The sequence below is a fragment of the Pan troglodytes genome, chromosome 2 (genome assembly GCF_028858775.2).
Source record: "Pan troglodytes isolate AG18354 chromosome 2, NHGRI_mPanTro3-v2.0_pri, whole genome shotgun sequence".
Taxonomy (NCBI): Eukaryota; Metazoa; Chordata; class Mammalia; order Primates; family Hominidae; genus Pan; species Pan troglodytes.
In genome coordinates this window covers 125,068,567-125,087,394 of record NC_086015.1, presented here as the reverse complement: position 1 = coordinate 125,087,394, position 18,828 = coordinate 125,068,567, and the positions used below count along the sequence as shown (strand labels likewise).

Below are 18,828 nucleotides of genomic sequence, written 5' to 3'. Positions count from 1 at the left end.
TTCTGTATTGGGTGATTAGACTGTGGTATGTGGAATATATAAGAAGTTGGTTTTGTGAGACAGATGATTAATTCAATGTTGGTTATGTTGAGTATAGGTAGTTCAACATGCAGTAAAAGTAAGTATCTATATAAAGACTTATACACAAATGTTCATTGAGCTTTATTTGTGAAAAACAAGGACTAGCTAAAACTCAAATGTCCATCAGGTGAATAGGTAAACTAACTTCTGGAAGAGATTGGGACTAGAGTTACAGATTTACAAATCAGCTTATACATGGTAGAGAAAAACATGACAAAGTGAGATTAGTAGGAAGTGTGAATACAATGAGAAAATAAATGGCTTGAAAATGGAGTCTTGGGGAATAAACTTTTAGGGTTATACTGGGGAAGTGGAGCCCACAAAGACAAATGAAAAAGAATGGTCAGAAAAGTATGGGTGGAAGGTAGAGGGGATACCAGAACTTTGTATGACAGAAGCTGAGTAAGTAGAAAGTAAAAGATACAAACAAGTCTAGGAAAAGAATCACTTATGATATATATGTGACTTGACATTTGGGAAGTTATACTGATGAACTTATCAAGGATAGTATAGTGAAATAGTAAAAAATGAAAACTAGATGCAGTGGTTTGAGAAATGAGATGTGAGATAGTGGCAACAGAAGATTGGATTAGAAGAGAAGCAGAGAGATAAGATGGTAGTGGTATAGAGAGGATGTCTTTAAGATTAGGAGGTTGAAGAGCATCTAAAAGCATTTAAACTACTGTATTACATTATAGCACAAACTCTTGGTGGGATATGGAGTAAAGATGTGATAAGATTGGGATAGGGATATCTGTAGAAGGCTTTCTGAGATGAGCATTTTTTTTATCTGAGTTTTGAATAGTGTGATGACATTGACTGATGGGACAGGGTGAGCATCCTAGGCATAGGGAATAGCATGTAAGAGACACAGTGGCACAGAAGTAGATGTCACAAAGATTCTCACATATTTTGATTGGATAACTTTATAAAGTCAACTCAGAGATTTTTACATTTAAGGTATGTTGCTGATCTCTTTTCTCTTAACAAAATTATTTTAGTAACTACTAAAGTACAATTTTCAAAAAGCTCAAACATGAGTCTTATACAAATATAAAATTTGACTGCTCAAAATTTTATGCAACTCATTAATGAGGGAACAAATAAGATATTTATACAGGGTCAAAGGAGAATTTGAGGAAAATAGATTTATGGAGTTGGTTTGTCGAAGAAATGTAGAAGTAAATTTGCTGATAGATTTTTTAAATTTGCTAATAGGAAAATATGACTTATAAAGCAATGTAGCTTTTAGAATTACCTTTTCTACTGGACAGAAATCATTTGTATTGCTTTGAATAAGAGTCTGTTTACATTGCTCTTAGATAAGAATCTTTAGCATTGTTTTCTACCAGCCAACCTCTATTTTTACAGAATTGTAAAGTATTTTAATAGTGAGTAGAAAATTAAACAGAGGTACATACGCCTAGAAAATCACATACTCCTTAAGGGGGTAAATAAAAGGATACTCACTAACCCTTTCCTTTTGACTATTTCTAAGTTTTAGATAATTTTTCACAACATCAGTAATACAAGATGGGTTGTTAGTATAATGAAGGAAATACCAAGGAAAGATTTTAAGTTTCTCCTGTATTAAGCACATGATAGAATTCCTATGGCATTTTGTCTTTGTACATCATTTAACAATTAACTGTGTACATGTCTTGATTTCACTTTTATCATTGCCTTGAAGCTTTTAAATTATTTATTGTTTAGTATTTTGCACATTTATATTTCATCCTTGATTTGATTGCAGGCTTCTCTAAGGAGAGGGCCTTTGGCTACTTTGTATTCTCTATTGTACCTAGCACACATGGCACCTTGCACACAGTAGGAATTCAATAAATATTAAGTGACTGAATATGATATCTTCTTGGAACCAACATATATTTGAAAAAGTGGTTATATTCTTGGATCAGGACACAGTCCGGCATCAAGTTACTGAATCTTATATTTTAGATTTGTTGTGATACCTGTGCATCAATTAGTAATGGTACTTTTTTTTTTATTTTGTTCTATTAGTGGTGATTTACTCAGAATAGGAAGAAAAGCCCTGTATTCAATTTTAGATGAAGTTATTTTCAAGCTTTTTTCAACTCCTAGTCCAGTTATAAGAAGTACTGCTACAAAACTCCTACTGTTGATGGCTGAATCCCATCAGGAAATTTTGATTTTACTGAGACAAAGTACCTGCTACAAAGGTAGTACATTCATTCTTTCTTTTCTTGGGATTCTCAAAAAGAAAATTTTTATTGATGGTTTATGAAAAACAAAATTCTTATATTTTAAAGAGTTGATAACTGAACTATGTAGATAAAACTCACAACAGATACCAATTCAGAAAAAAAAAGTATTTATATAATCAAGCTATCTTCATGTCACTACAGATAGCATGTGGAAGATACTTTTCTGATCAGGTTGCCATAAATATTTACTCCCTCTCTGACAAAAAGGTTGTGTGTTGAATATACCATATAGTATAGTAAAATAATGACCAAAAAGATCAGTGACCTTATCAAGACCAGCTTTAGTGGAGAAAATGGAGCTGTGCTTGAGAGGCCAGTGGCCCTTATGGTATTTTGAACTATCAATAATTACTTAACACTGCCTTTCCTCAAAAACAAACAAAAAAAATTGCCTTACCTCCAAAATCAAATACATATGTGAATTAAAAGTCAGAAATTGTGAGGATAAAAGGAGTAAGTGTATATACATTCTCATATAATAGCTTTCATTTAATTGAGCATTTACTGTGTGTCAGGCACATTCTATATACTTTATATGCATTAAAATGTTTAATCTTTACAACAATCCTATGGGATAGATATTCTTATCCTTATTTTATAGATATAGAAACAGAGACATGGTAATTTGCCCAAGATCACAAAGGTAGTATATATATTGTTTAATTGCCAAGCAAAGTTATATGTTATCTTTGTTTTATTTCTTTGCTGACCAGAGCCATGTATGTATTATAATCTATTTTTCTTATTCAGCGTGGTCAGGAAATGGGATTCTAGTTCATTAAATATACTTATTAATATAGGGTTATACTGTATGGGAATTTTTAAAGGTTAGAATATAATATGATGCATTTAATACCTAAACAACTAGAAAGGTCTTTATCATTCTTGATGATTTTGAAGACATTGTAATAATGTACCTTGAATTAGTCATTACTGAGGGTATTGTAGGAATAGAGAAGGAAAGTACCAGTAATAGAGCTCTTCAGTTGATATTGTGCCAGATAGACATTTTTCAATTCTGTAATTCAATTCCTAAAGAAATGTGAATGTCCAACAGAGTCGTTATAAAGGAATTTTACCTGAATCCTTCTCCCTTTCTTTGACTTATATCTCAATAGCAGAACTTATTCAGATTCCTGAAGATATTTTACAATTATTAATACTGCTGAGAACTTGGGTGTTGAAGAGAGTATAAGGCATTAAAAGATCCATATAGTGGTTTCCCCAATTATACACTACAAGGCAATTTTACCTTATGTATTTATTTTGAATACACACATTATAATACATCATTTCAGTGTACCCTGGAAACAGTACTTACTTTGTACCTTTCACTACTACTATGTATTATTTTGGCATGAAAATGTACTATCCTAGTGTTGTAGCACTTCACCTATAATGTTTTCCCAGGAACCTATTGATTTGCCCCAAATTATATATGTTACCATATGTTTATATTTAATAATCTTTTTCAACTAATAATGACTAATAATAATCTGCATAAGTGCTTCCACAGGGCAAGCATTTACTGAATATGTGTCTGTAGTAATTTATCTTTAAAATGTCTCCATTTAAGTATTTTTGTTCAAATAAAAAAAAATTTATCTCTACTTTTTGATTTACCACAGTGATTCCATCCCACTCCTTTTTTTTTTTTTATTAAAGAGATTGTCTAGACAGATTTTTTTTTTATCAGATACCACAATTGAGCACGTAAGAATTCTCAGGAGGGAGGAATATCTTAAAGATTTCAACCTGGAATTCTCTGAGAAAAGGAAAAAGAAAAATCATGTGATTAATCTTGTTTTCATTTGTTTTTAAGCCAGACTTTTTAGCTTCAAATTAATACTGATTAGATAACAAAATCATATTTTATTATTATAATAATAGTTGTACCTTTTGCTATTCCATTTCAGGACTCAGACGTCTACTAAGTAAACAGGAAACTGGGACTAAATTCAGTCAAGAACTTAGACAGCTTGTTGGCCTTTTAAGCCCAATGGTCTATCAGGAAGTAGAAGAGCAGGTATTAAGTTACAAAAAAAAAAAAAAATTGCATGATATTTGCTGACTATATTAAACCTTAGTTTTCCTTAAATGTTCCTCACTTTCTTTCTCTTAAGACTTCAAGCAAAATACCCCCAAAACAGAAATATCTTTAAATTTTTTACTCAGGAGGTTGAGGCAGGAGGATTGCTTGAGTCCAGGAATTGGAGACTGCCCTATGATCACACCCATGAATAGCCATTGCACCCCAGCCTGGTCAAAATAGCAAAACCCCATCTTTAAAATATAATGTTACAAAATTGTATCTCTCCGCCATTCAATCTGCTGAAAAACATAATTTCAATCTCCCATTTACATCTGTTTATAGATACTGCCACATCAGTTTCATTCATCATTTCTCATGAAAGCCCCATCTCTGATGTTTATCTTCTTTTATCTATAAGCTATTTAAACTTTTAAAACTGTTTTTCAGAAAAAAATCTCTAATTGTAGCAAACTGTATTTATGGTTACCTATGGCTACCCTTCTTGTTCTTTGAGATACAACAATAATGCCTTTTCCTTTGTGTAAGAAATGGTATTAATAAAATTATTTAGAAATTTGAGGCAGCAAGTTATTGATTATTTCATCATACTTCCTCTAGCATACTCAAAATGATGGCTCTAAATAGCCCATTCAACAGGAAGAGGCATATTGCTTTCTGATTTCCAGATAAAGACTTAAATATGGAAAATATCTAAAATGACTAAAGATATTTTTTAATTTAAAAGGAAAAGGGGACATTGTATATCCAAAATCCAAAACCAAAAAGACAATAAATTTAAAAATACAAGCAGAAACCATGAAAAGAAGTCCAGTAAGGCAGGAGAATGGGTTGGGGGAGGCTGGAAGGAAGAGTGCAGAAGAAGGGAATTCCTTTTTTCTGTATATATGAACCATCGTGAGTTTAGATTAATCTCAAAACTATGCATATGCTCAAATTCATATTGATTAGGTAACAAAATCATAAAACTATATTTTATTATTAATAGTTGTACCCTTTGCCATTCCATTTGAGGACTCAGAAGTCTATTAAGTAAACAGGAGACTGGGACAGAATTCAGTCAAGAACTCAGACAGCTCACTGACCTTTTAAGCCCAATGGTCTATCAGGAGAATAGCATATCAAAAGCTTACAGAACTAAACAGAGATTCGAGCAACCATCCACAATGGTCAACAGAGCTTATAGTTTGAACCTAACTATGTTGATTGCCTATTAAGTAAAAACATTAACATGTTAGCTCAAAAAAGATTATGAAAGGTCAGGCGGACTATGAAATCTTTGAAAAGGAAATGGAAGTGAGATTATTCTGGGAGAATTTGGAGCTAACTAGACTATATCTTGAGTATGTTCTAGAAATTGCCTTACCAAGCCTAACATACCTCCTTTGGGAGGTAAGGTTTAATATTCTTACCCATCTTGTTAGAGCTAGAGATTAATACTTGCCCTGACCTGATACTTTAAAAGGTAAACTTTTTTTTTTTTTTAAAGACCTTCCTAGAGATATCTCTAAATTATTTTCGGCATTTCAGAAACTACATCAAGCAGCATGCTTGATTCAAGCCTATTGGAAGGGTTTTCAGACAAGAAAGAGATTAAAGAAGCTTCCATCTGCTGTGATTGCTTTGCAGAGGAGTTTCAGGTAAAAAAATTTGGTGAGGGGATTGATGATCATAGAATCTTACTAGAGTACAGTTGAATTGAAATTTAGGTGATTTTTTTTTAAATTTCCTAGTATGTTTCTTGTTATCTTTTCATTTTTTTTCCATACGTTTCTGGGTACCAACACTCCAGTAACCAGATGCACTTTCAAAGCAAAGGATGTAAGACAGGAATCTGATGTGTCAAATATGCAATCCTATCCACTTAATAAGATATTTGGGGAGGGGCCAAGCCTACAAAGGGAGCCAATGATAGTTATATTATTAAACCCTCTAAACCAACAGTTATCATAATTTCGTGTGTATAATTATAACAATAACATGTATGCATATAAGAGTTTAAGTCTGTTAACCTGATTTTCCTGAATAAATATGGCATGGATGGATATCTTCATTGAATTATGATATAGTTTGGCATTTATTTCAAGTAGACTGAAAAGGAAATACTGAAGACATAGCCCACTTTCTGCAATGACTTAACCAATCCAGATCCTCCAAGGTCACAGAACAAGAAAAAATAACTTAGCTTCTAGGTAATTTATGGTAAAGAAGATCTGTTTCAGAGGTGACTTTTTCATGCAGCCTAACTTAAAGCCAAGCTTTAGTTTGCTAAAATGAAACTGGCATTTTACAGAAGTTAATTTTTTAAAGAAAACTGAAACTATTCTTTTAATAACTGCAGATGCATTTCTCAGTTATAAAAACATTTAAAAATAGCTCTGGGGTTCAAAATACTATGTAGTCACAGAGTTGAAGACATTGAAATCACTCTAGCTAACTGTCTCTTAGTGGGTATCCTATTAATTGATGAACGTTTTCTTCAGGGAAGAATTAAAGATGAATTTTAAATATTATTGGGCATGAATATTGTTGGTAGCAAAGAAAAGAATTTTTAAATATATATCAAATGCCTAGTATATGATATATGTACTAGGCATTTAACAGATTCAAGTTTGTATCTCACTTCAGCAGCTTACTGGTTGAGTGAACTTGGACAATCCCCCACCTCTCTCAGCCTCAAACTTCCAATCTATAAAATGAGAATAATAGTTTATACACTTGTATGATCAAGATAATGTAAAATTTGAGATAATACAAAGTTTTTAGCATATTATCTGGCACTTAAAAAATGATAGAAGGAAAAATGCATATGGCACATTTTCTGTCCTTGAAAATTTACAAATCTAGGTAGACAAATAGATGCATTAAATAGGTAGTACTAATGAGAAGCAAGTATTATCCACCTATTATTACTCAAAGTTTATTGCCTATCTTACAAGCTGTTTTTTTTTTAAAGCATTTCTGTGGTTAGATAAATTTGGGAAATATTGAGTACTTTTTGAGTCACAGTGTATATTTTTCTACCCAAAGCATCTGAGGTGCTCTTGGTATTGCCTCTGTGGTGAATTCAGATAGAGTAGGTATTACTTATGGATTCCACCTGCTATCATCCTTAGTTACCTGTCATCTTAAATTTAAGGGTACCCTTATACATGGATTCAGAGCATTAATGTTTAGTCCCACAAGAGTTCCCAAATTTGCTCATATACTCTCTCTTTCAATATTAAAATCTCTATTTAAAAGTAGCCCAGGATTACAGATTTTTTTCTACTTAGAAGTGTATCTATGGAATCTAATATTCCATTATTTTAAAATAGAAATTCCATTGCTTTCTTTATGTAACCAGAAGAGTTATAAATACTTCCATTAAAAAGATAAGCTGTGAAGCAAAAATTATTTAAGTCTCACATTTTGTGTTTGTTGCCTTTCCAGTATTTTTGCATTTGAGGTTCCAGAATATACTGAAATGCGGTTCTAACCTGTTGGATTCTATTTAATTTTTTAATTTTCAGTTTTCTCCAGTTCAGCACCTTCCCTCTTCTATTAGTTGTAACAGTTCATGCAAATGTCTCTTGCTTCCTTTGTAGCTTGGTTTTTTTTCAAAGGTTATTTCTGTCTTTTTGTGCTCAGGTCTTATCTCAGTAATTTCCCCTTCCCATGGTTTTGGGAGAGAGACTGCCCACCGGTCACACTTATGGGTCCAGGTTGATTAGTGTTCTTTAGATTCAGCAAGAGGCATTCTTTTATAGTCACACCCTTGCTAATGCACTTTCATAGTGGTTTCTTTTTTATTTAGTCATTTCTCGTATTCAGAAACTTTGTCTCTTAAGTACTCTTCTTCAGCAAGGTTTTCTGAAGCGGCTAACAGCTGCTCTAGTTATCTTAGAGAAACCTCACAATTTACCTACCTCTATCATAGTGCTGATTTTTAAGTGTTTTAATTACATTTGTTGATTTCATCTTGAAACTGAGCTTCTTAAATGCAGATAGCATTTTTTTTCTCTCTCTCCCTCTGAGGCACAGTGTCTTGGCAGCAGAAAATTTGGTCAACTCCCACTTTAATGGTAAAAATTCAGATTGATTAAATGTAAATCATGGAATTTACTTATTTCAGAATATGACATCTGATCAGTCATTTCATCTTCAGAAGTGTAGTACAGATGCCAGGTGGTCCAGTGCCTACTAATTCTTACAAAGAAACCAGTTGGAAGAATAATTGTTTGATTTTTGAGTGATTAGAGAAACTCTGAACAAAATAACTAGATGTTATTTAATAATAAATGGGGGAATTACATTCAAAATCACTTCAGTTCCTAATAAATGTTTTCAGATATGAAAGTAAAACATATGAATCCAATAAGCACACCTGTTTACAATTTAATCCCTATTTAAATCACCAAATCTCACTTTTGTCCTGTCTTTCTGGTTTGTACTTTACTTCCACCTTCATGCTCCATAGTCTTTTCATTTTTGCCATATTTGATAGCCTACATGCCTAAATTGTTTCCCAAACCCAGTTTTCTGACAGATTAAATATTCTAGCAGATGCAATTTTAATGATTACTATGTTTTTCATACTAATAGTGTAAAATGGTATTTAAAATATTGATAATGCAGTATTAGACATTATAATCTATAGCCAATTAGAAGTTAGAAACAGAGGTAGTTTTTTGTCGTTGTTGTTGTTTTGAGGCGGAGTCTCACCCTGTCACTCAGGCTAGAGTGCAGTGGCACGATCTTGGCTCACTGCAACCTCCACCTCCCAGGTTCAGGCTCCTGCCTCAGCCTCCCAAGTAGCTGGGACTACAAGTGCACACCATCACACCCAGCTAATTTTTGTATTTTTAGTAGAAATGGGGTTTCGCTATGTTGGCCAGGCTGGTCTCAAACTCCTGACCTCAGGTGATCCACCCACCTTGGCCTCCCAAAGTGCTGGGATTACAGGCGTGAGCCACCGTGCCCGGCCACAGAGGTAGTTTTTTAAAAATCAGTTTAAAAGGAGGCTTTGTTTAGGGCCTGCTCTCTTTTACCCTCTATGAATGGGTAAGAGATAAAACATTATTATCTGCATGCTGTATAACCCAGAAGTTTTGAGGTGATGGAGTTCTGTAGAACAGGCAAGTTGCTATCACCTATTCTTTGGGAAGGGAGAGGCCCTTACCTACTTCATTTCCAGCTTTCACAAAGAGCAAGAGACACTTAGAACTATTCAACTAGCCCTAGATCTTCTCTGGAATCTTTTGACACACATACACTTTTGAGGTCTACTCTGCCCTAAGTAGAAAGCTAGAGAAAATTTAAGTTGTAATTGATGGAAGAATTTATGAGAAACAACCACAGGCACACAAAATTTTATCAAAATCAAAATAAACTATTTTGAGTTGAAAATTCAGTTGAAAAATCATAATAATCCTAACTATACTATAATGAAGTCTGACTATTAAGAGTACAAAGCTATAGCCAAGGTACCACATTTGTTTACAGTTTAATTCTAAGAATACAGTTTAGAAAAAAGATCTAAGAGAAAATGTTCTTGAGGGAGACACATGTCAAATTAAGTCTATAGCGGTAAACTAAGTAGTTTATTCTGCCTTTCTTCTTATCCTCGTTTTCTTTTTCTGTGGGTGTCTGAAAGCATTTTGAGTATATTTACTGTAAACTGACACTTGTAGTCTCTTTACATAGTGATATTGGAAGCAACAAAAACTAGATGGGAATGGCTAAGGAGAAATTTTGGTGAATAAAAGCAGATAATACAGAAATTATAATTATATAAAATGTTTGTGATCACATGAAAATTTTCATAACCAGTTATGAAAGTAATGTTCAGTTGTCAATAATTGAGAAATAGGCATAAGAAGAAAATAAAGATCAACCATAATTACATCATGCAGTAAAAATCACTTGAAATTTTAATGTTTTTTATTTATTTTTCTGTGTAAGTAAATGTAAGTTTTTTGACACAATTTTGATGTCATTCTTCTATATCCTGATTTTCCTTTTACCTGACATTAGATCATCAGTATATTCTCATGTCACTAAATATTCTTCGAACATTTTATGTTTTCATAGTTCATAGAATCCCATCCCATCAGGTGAATGAACCAGTATCTGTTTATCCAACTCGCTGTTGTGAGACAAAGTTTGTTTTCAACTTGTTACTGTTGTAATACTGTGGAGAACATTTTTGAACATAAATTTTTACATATATATCTGATTATTTCCTTAAGAAAATTATTTGTAATAGAATTAATTGGTCATCACTTTTAAGGCTTTTTATTTATATATTTCAAATATTTTTCCAGACTTTTAATGCATATATTCAAATATTTCTACAGAAAGATTGCACAACAGCAGCAGATGACAAGCTATTTTATCATACCTTATTAACACTAGAAATTATCTTAAAATTTTTTCTGTTTACATTTATTTGATTACTAGTGAGGTTATGCATTTTTTCATATGATTTATGAAAATTATGTATAACACACTGTTTCCATCACAGATCCAAACGATCAAAGATGTTGCTGGAGATAAATAGGCAGAAGGAAGAAGAGGACCTCAAATTACAATTGCAACTTCAAAGACAGAGAGCCATGAGACTTTCCCGAGAATTGCAGCTGAGTATGCTCGAAATAGTTCATCCAGGTGAGTGGCAGTATCAACTTTATCAATATAAGAATATTTAGGTTATCTTTTAACAAACCAACTTTTCTAGCTACGTGATGATTTTTTTTAAAATTTGGACTTTTGTCCTTTTTCTCTGTTTTTCAGATAAACTTTATTAGATCTTCTGAGTTCAAAAATGGTTACTGTTTTTTCAATTCAGACCTATTAGTTGACGATGAACAATCTCCCCACCAGTTTTTTTTCTTATCCTTCAGATAATTTAGTGAAACATAAAAATGTATGCATAAAGATAGCTGTTAGAGACACAAAGATACTTCTTGAACTGAAACAAGGAGTTGGAATATTATTACATTCTGCCATCAGAGCTTAACTCATTCCTTAGTACAAATGTTGTGACATCTTCTTGCCGCCTTTGACAGACTAAGCTGAAATTAATAAGAAGATGTGGTCTGAGAGGTCTTAGTGGTTTCAATATTATCTTCAAATTATTTTACCTGTCTTCTTGTTATTCAATCCAGGGTCCTTCACTAGCCCTTTATTTCACTTCATCTCCATTAAATATAGATGTTTTCTAGGGTTCCATCCTCACCTTATTCCTGTCATTTTGCTCTTCCTGGGGTATCCATCCATAACTGCAGCTCAACTCTCAGCTGAGTGCTGAGCAGTCTCAAATCTGGTCTCCATCTTCACCTACTCTCCTAAGCTCTTAGAGCAAAATTGCCCAAGAGAAATTTTTCCAAAAAGAAAGGTTGTATATCTGTACCATCCAGTAGGGTAGCCAGTGGCTAGAGATGGCTATTGAGTATTTGAAATATGGCTAGTGCACTGAAGGACCTAAATTTTAATTTTACTTTATTTTAACCCAAGTAGCCACTTGTGGATAGTTTCTACTCTATTGAATAACACACTTCTGTAGCCAACTGCCTATTGGATCCAGCTTTACCTGGATATCCACAGGCATCCCAAACACCAAAGTCATTATCTTACCCCTCAGATTTCCTTTTCTTTTATTCCCCATCTCAGGTAATGGCACCAACAACTTACTCAGTTTCCCATTTGAGACATCCTAGAGTCCTTTCCCTCTTTTACCTCCATATCCAGTTGATCATTAAATTGTATCAGTTTCTTATACTTCCCCAAATACGCCCCCCTTTTTATTAACAATTCTACTGCCTTATTCTGTCACATATGTACTGTGAACCCTGGGCTGTATGCTGAGCAACTCCAAGAAAGCAAAAAGAAAGTCATCTGTATAACTGACTGAGTGACTTAAGAGAAATTTGGAAGCATGTAGAGTAGAGAACACATACACACATTTTGCCCTTTCCCTCTGGTGGTACTGAATGACTTCTTAATCATGTACTTAGGAATTTTTTTTTTTTTTTTTTTTTTAGTGTTCTTTGTGTCGGATTTTCAGCCATTTTCTTATTACTCTACCACAAAAATATTATATGAGTTCTTTCTGTGAAGAAGCTGCATAATCTGGGAAAGCTTTGTTTCTAAAATCTTAGAACCATGGTAAAATAATAGAATTGGGAAAATTAGTGAACAATATTGACAAAAATAAAAAGAATGCAAGATTATTATTATCATTGTCCTGATTCCAGAACTTAAGAAAGCATGGCAGTGAGTATGTTGTAATAGTGTCTATCATCTTTTTAGGTCAGGTGGAGAAACACTATCGGGAAATGGAAGAGAAATCAGCACTGATTATCCAGAAACATTGGAGAGGGTACAGGGAAAGGAAAAATTTTCACCAACAGAGGCAGTCTCTCATAGAGTATAAAGCAGCTGTCACACTTCAAAGAGCAGTGAGTCTAATGTAGTGAAAAGAGCTCTGAATCAAGAGGCAAAAACATGAGTTCAAAACTGACTTTGCTAATTACCTGTTGTAAAGCCTTGGTCAAGACACTTAGTTTTCTTGAGCCTTAGTTTTTTCTTTTGTAAAAGAAAAACCCCTTACCTCTGGCCGAGCTGATTTAGACACTCAGTCCTTAGTACTGCCTTAGAACCTTGTACATCATTTACTATACTGCAATGTTGTTTTGTTAATTATTTCCCTTCTTACTTGGGCTGTGAGTTCTTCAAGAATAAGGAGCTAAGTCTTATTGTTGTCAGCTCATCACATGTGCTTGATGTATGAATAGATGTTTACCCTTACCCTTTTCACTCAGTTGTTATGTGGATCAGATACCCTAATTTATGGGAATGTATTTTGTAAATTACAAAGTTCTGTGCAAGTGCAGCATGTGATATTTGATTTTTTTAATGCACAGATGAGATATTAGGTATATTTAGATCATTATAACATTTTAATTGTAGAATTGTATTTTTTTTTTTTTTGAGACGGATTCTTGCTCTGTTGCAAGGCTGAAGTGTAATGGCACGATCTTGGCTCACTACAACCTCCGCCTCCCAGGTTCAAGCAATTCTCCTGCCTCAGCCTCCCGAGTAGCTGGGACTACAGGCATGCACCACCATACCCATCTAATTTTTGTATTTTTAATAGAGACGGGGTTTCACCATATTGGCCAGGATGGTCTCGATCTCTAGACCTCGTGATCTGCCCACCTCGGCCTCCGAAAGTGCTGGGATTACAGGCGTGAGCCACCGCGCCCGGCCTCTTATTCTTAAATAGCAATCTTTCTGTGATCTCTCTAGAGCATAGTACTATTTTGTTGCCTTGGAAAAGCATAGTACAAGGTGGTTTTTTAAATTTAATGACCAGTTTTCCTAACATCCAGTTGTTCTCTTATACATGGTTAACTTTCATATTAGGATTTCAGGTCCTATAGCATTTAGCTTAACAATCCCTTACTGAATTTTTAGGTCAATTTCAGTTTTCTACTGTGACAGATTTTGAACAGTCTCTGTGATTAACTTTTTACAAAGTTTTTTTTTTTTTAATCATCCAAAAAACATTGTAGAATAAATACTAGAGAAATAGGAAGAGATGCCTGCCTCCTACTCCTTCTTCAGGCTCTTCTGGGGATCTCAGATTGTATCTGCAACAAACAGTCCTGCACCATCACTGTATCACACGTACTCCTGATTTTTACCTTCTGCTAAACAAAGCCATCTAAGGGTTAACCAGTTGATATTAGGGTTGGAGACACTTCCTTTGGAGGAAGCTTTGGCTTCTTTCTAATACTTTTACCTCATAAATACCTCCTTTTTAAAGTCTTCCCTGTCATAGAAATAGCTGGGCCCTTATTAAGTTGACTTACTACCTTGCCTGATTTAGATGACCCCAATACTTTGTAAAAGTATCCTGTACTGTAAAGTGAAATATCCTGGTTTGCCTACCATTTCTTAGAGAAAAAAGTAGGGGTCATCATAGGAACATATCTGAAGGCTACGAAGGCAAAGTTGTTTTGGCTTTTATACTTTCCATTGGCACGAAAGGAAGATTAGTCACATTTGCCTCATATCTCCTCTAGCTAAGAAAAGGAATGAGTCTCTGTTTAAGAGCAAAAAGGGATGGGTCAAGGTCATGTTTATAGTCTTTGCATCTCATTAATAAAAATAAGATGAAGTCAAAGCAAAGTTAGCCAAAATGGAAAAGGAAATAAGAGGGTTACTTTTTTTTTTTTTTTTTAAGAGATATGGTCTCACTCTGTCACCCAGGCTGGAGTACAGTGGTGTGTTCATAGTTCATCACAGCCTTGAACTCCTGGGCTAAAGTGATCCTCCTGCCTCAGCCTCCCTAAGTGCTGAGATTATAGGCATGAACCACCATGCCTGGCCAAGAATTACTTTCAAAGAAGGAAAAGAGAAAGAAAAATGGGAAAGTACACTGAGAAAATAAATAGAAAAATAGAGAAAATTAAAACAAGGCAATAGTCAATAAAGGATACATTTTGCCATATTTTTAAAGCATCCTTTTCTTTTCTTTTCTTTTCTTTTCTTTTCTTTTCTTTTCTTTTCTTTTCTTTTCTTTTGAGACAGAATCTCTCTCTGTCTCCCAGGCTGGAGTGCAGTGGTGCAATCATACCCCACTGGAGACTTTATCTGCGAGGCTCAAGAGATCCTCCCACCTCAGCCTCCACAGTAGCTGGGACTACAGGCTTGCACCACCAGGCCCAGCTAATTTTTTTTTTTTTTCAATAGAGACTAAGTCTCACTCTGTTCTCCAGGGTGGTCTCCAACTCCTGAGCTCAAGTGATCCTCCCACCTCACCCTCCCAAAGTGCTGGAATTACAGATGTGAGCCACTGCGCCTGGCCTAAAGTATCCTTTTCTAAGACACACTAGAGAGCTGCACTGTTCAATAAAATAATCATTAAGCATACGTAGCTGGCTATGGAGAACTTGACATGTAGCTAGTCCAAATTGAAATGTGTTGTAAGTGTAAAATACCCACCAGATTTTGAAAATGTAGCATGAAAAAGAAGTGTAAAGTATCTCAGTAATACTTTTTTATATTGATTACATGATGAAATACTAATATTTTGTGTATATTGTTGTATGTTTTATATAACTGAGTAAATATTGTTTCGCCCATTTTTTATTTTCTTAATGTGACTACTAGAAAATTTAAAATTACATATATGACTCACCTTACATTTCTGTTGGCACTGCAACTGATCTTGCTAAGAAAAAAATGGGAAATAATTCATTAGCCTCATTGAAAGTAATATACCAGCCTGGGCAATGTCGCAAAACCTCATCTCTACTAAAAATACAAAAATTAGCCAGGCGTGGTAGCATGTACTGGTAGTCCCAGCTACTCTGGAAACTGAAGTGGGGGAAAATCACCTGAGCCTGGGAAGTTGAGGCTGCAGTGAGCTGTGATCACACCACTGCACTCTAGCCTGGGTAATAGGAATAAGACCCTGCCTCAAAAAAAAAAAAGTAATATAAAGGAGTAGGAATATCCTTTCAATGAGTGTGTCCCTCAGGAAGAACTGGTTATTAGTGTCCTTGGCAGGAAAAGAAAGGCCAGAACAGTTATCCACCTTCTGTTTCTCTCTTACTTGATGCAAAAACAGAGGCATTGTTTCTCCAGGAGCTAAAAATTGGGGAAATTTGCTAAAAGAGAAAAATCAAGGAAAGGGGAGAATAGAAAGAAAGAAGAGAGTCTCAACAGAAGGATGCAAGCACAGTTGAAAACTCAAGTACCATACTGAAAACAAGGCCGGGCACGGTGACTCATGCTTGTAAATCCCAGCACTTTGGGAGGCTGAGGCGGGAGGATCACTTGAGCTCAGGAGTTTGAGACCAGCCTAGGACACATAATAAGACTCTTTCTCTATAAAAAAATTAGCTGGGCTTGGTGGCACATACCTGTAGTCCCGGCTACTCGGGAGGCTGAAGTGGGAAGATCACTTGAGCCCAGGAGGTTGAGGCTGCAGTGAGCCATAATCAAGCCACTGCACTCCAGCCAGGGTGACAGAGTGAGACCCTGTCTTAGAAAAAATACCAAAAAGTAAGAGTACTAGGGAAATTTTCTAAACCGCTTCTTAGTGCCCACTCTTAAATATCAGCTGAAAGGTAAGTATCACTGAATATCTAAGGAAAGCCAAAGACAAAACAAATGGAATAAAACTATTTGATAGAATATAAACATTGCAGGTATAAGGAAAAAATTTTTAAAATCTGTTATTAATATCCTCAGAGAGATAAGGAAAGGTAATATATGAAACAAAACCAAGATACCATATAAAATGGAGCACACAGAATAAAATTTGACAGGGAAAACTGAAAGACTAATAAAAGGACTGTGGGGGAAAAGTTAAAGAAATCTCACAGAAAGCAAGGAAAAAAGATTTTGCCAGTGGCACACACCTGTAATCCCAGCTACTCAGAAGGCTAAGGCAGCAGGATGGCATTAGCTCAGGAGTTCTAGGCCAGCCTGGTCAACATATGAAATATCATTAGAAAAAGAAAAAAAGGTAGAATCTTTAATTTAAAAAAAAAAAAGCTGGATAGAAAAGACTACCAGTCTAGGAGGTCAAACAGCCAAACATTTGAAATCAAGAACAAGAAAAAACAGAAGATGGAAAATCAAATAACTTAAGATTTCCAAGAAGTGAATGTCATGAATTTTAGATTAAGGGGACCAATTAAGTGTCCAATACAGTGACAGAAACACTTCTACATTTGTTTCATAATACTGTAAGATGTACTAGGAACAAAAGGACTTCTTGACAGGAACATTGGAAGCTAAAAAGTATTGAAGTAAGATTGTCACATATTTGAAGGAAAATGATTTCCAACTAGAATTCTATACCCAACCAAATTATTAATTAAAGATAAGGACAGACCAAAGACATTTTTAGATAAGAGGGAATAACCTGAGAAGGAAGGCAACATGGAATCCAAGAAACACAAGGGAAAGATGAAAAGTAGTCACCGAGATGATGGTGAATGGAGACCACAGGATGACAGCTATGCCCAAGGTATAGAGAGCAGTCAATCCAAATTACAGCAGGTCAGGAAGCTCGAGAAAATGTGTCCAAGAAAATGAATTTGATAGAATGGCTGCTGTATTTTAATGTGTAGAAAATTAGGGCAGAGTTTGTAAAATATAATCGGTAGTATGGAAAACAAAGCATGGGAGAAAAGAGAATTAATAATTCCAGAAAAAATAAAAATGTGCAAGGAAGGAAAAGTAATTATAGTATACTATATTGTTCAAAAGTGAATAGCCTTTATGTGGTCATAATTTTGTAAACATTGAACATTAATTTAACTAAAATTATGATGTAATAATATAGGATGGATGGGGAGTAGAAACAGTGAAAGATAGCTAAATTCATACCTTTCATACAAGAAAATCAATAGATGATACCTATATCTGAAAAAAAAAATCACAGAAAAATAGATGGAGCTAAATATCAAAAGAATAACCTGAATTAAATTGTTGCCCTTGAATCAGGGGACAGGGTAAGTGGGTAACTCTAGTAAGAATTCTAGTAATTCTTATGAAACTGACAAATTAAACAATAGCATTCTAGTAATTCTTACAAAACTGACACATTAAACAATAGAGTTACATCAGCAAACTTTTCAGGGAAGGGCTATATAATAAAATATTTTAGGCTTTGCAGGTCATGTAGTGTGTCACATGTATTCAGTTATAGCACAAAAGCAGCCAATGAGCATGGCTGTCTTCCAATAAAATGTTATTTGTAGAGGTGGGACGCGATGGCTCACGTCTGTAATCCCAGCTCTTTGGGAGGCCGAGGCGGGCAGATCACAAGGTCAAGAGATCACAGCCTGGCTAACATGGTGAAATCCCATCTCTACTAAAAAATACAAAAATTAGCTGGGCGTGGTGGTGCATGCCTGTAATCCCAGCTACTCAGGGGGCTGAGGCAGGGGAATTGCTTGAACCTGGCGGGGTGGAGGTTGCAGTGAGCTGGGATTGTGCCACTGCACTCCAGCCTGGTGACAGAGCGAGACTCCATGTCAAAAAAAAAAATGTTATTTGTAAACATTAGATTTTGAATCTCATATAATTTTACATGCCACTAAATATTCTTTTATAATTTTACGTGCCACTAAATATTCTTTTCCCTTTAAATTAACAATGTAAAATGAAAAACAAAACAAAACAAAAAAACAAAAACAAATCACACACACATTTTTAGCTCTCAAGCCCTATGAAAACAGGCAGCAGGCTGGATTTGGCCTGTGGGCCGTGATTTGCTGACCCCTGCTTTAAACAATGTGAACATGTAACTTTGATGAAAATAAAAACTACAAAGACATGAGCAGAGTGAAAACAATTGGAAAGAATAATTGCAAATTTGTCCCATATAATGCCTATTACAAAATTTCTTTTTACCAGAGTCCATTCTGAAGGACATGAGAAAGAATT

At 34.7% G+C, this 18,828-nt stretch overlaps 1 protein-coding gene across 3 annotated transcripts in view; it reads left to right on the top strand.

The window, feature by feature from the left end:
* IQCB1 (IQ motif containing B1) overlaps nucleotides 1–18,828 on the top strand; it is a 64,788-nt gene that overhangs the window by 33,713 nt on the left and 12,247 nt on the right. Inside the window, exons 8-12 of one of the 3 annotated variants that reach the window (XM_009446271.3) lie at nucleotides 2,101–2,279; nucleotides 4,241–4,350; nucleotides 5,905–6,014; nucleotides 10,880–11,022; nucleotides 12,667–12,815. In XM_009446271.3, the coding sequence (XP_009444546.1) occupies nucleotides 2,101–2,279; nucleotides 4,241–4,350; nucleotides 5,905–6,014; nucleotides 10,880–11,022; nucleotides 12,667–12,815 (691 nt within the window). Of the gene's footprint in view, nucleotides 1–2,100; nucleotides 2,280–4,240; nucleotides 4,351–5,863; nucleotides 6,015–10,879; nucleotides 11,023–12,666; nucleotides 12,816–18,828 lie in introns of all 3 variants that reach the window. The other 2 variants (XM_063806162.1, XM_003309945.6) reach the window with 2 other exon arrangements.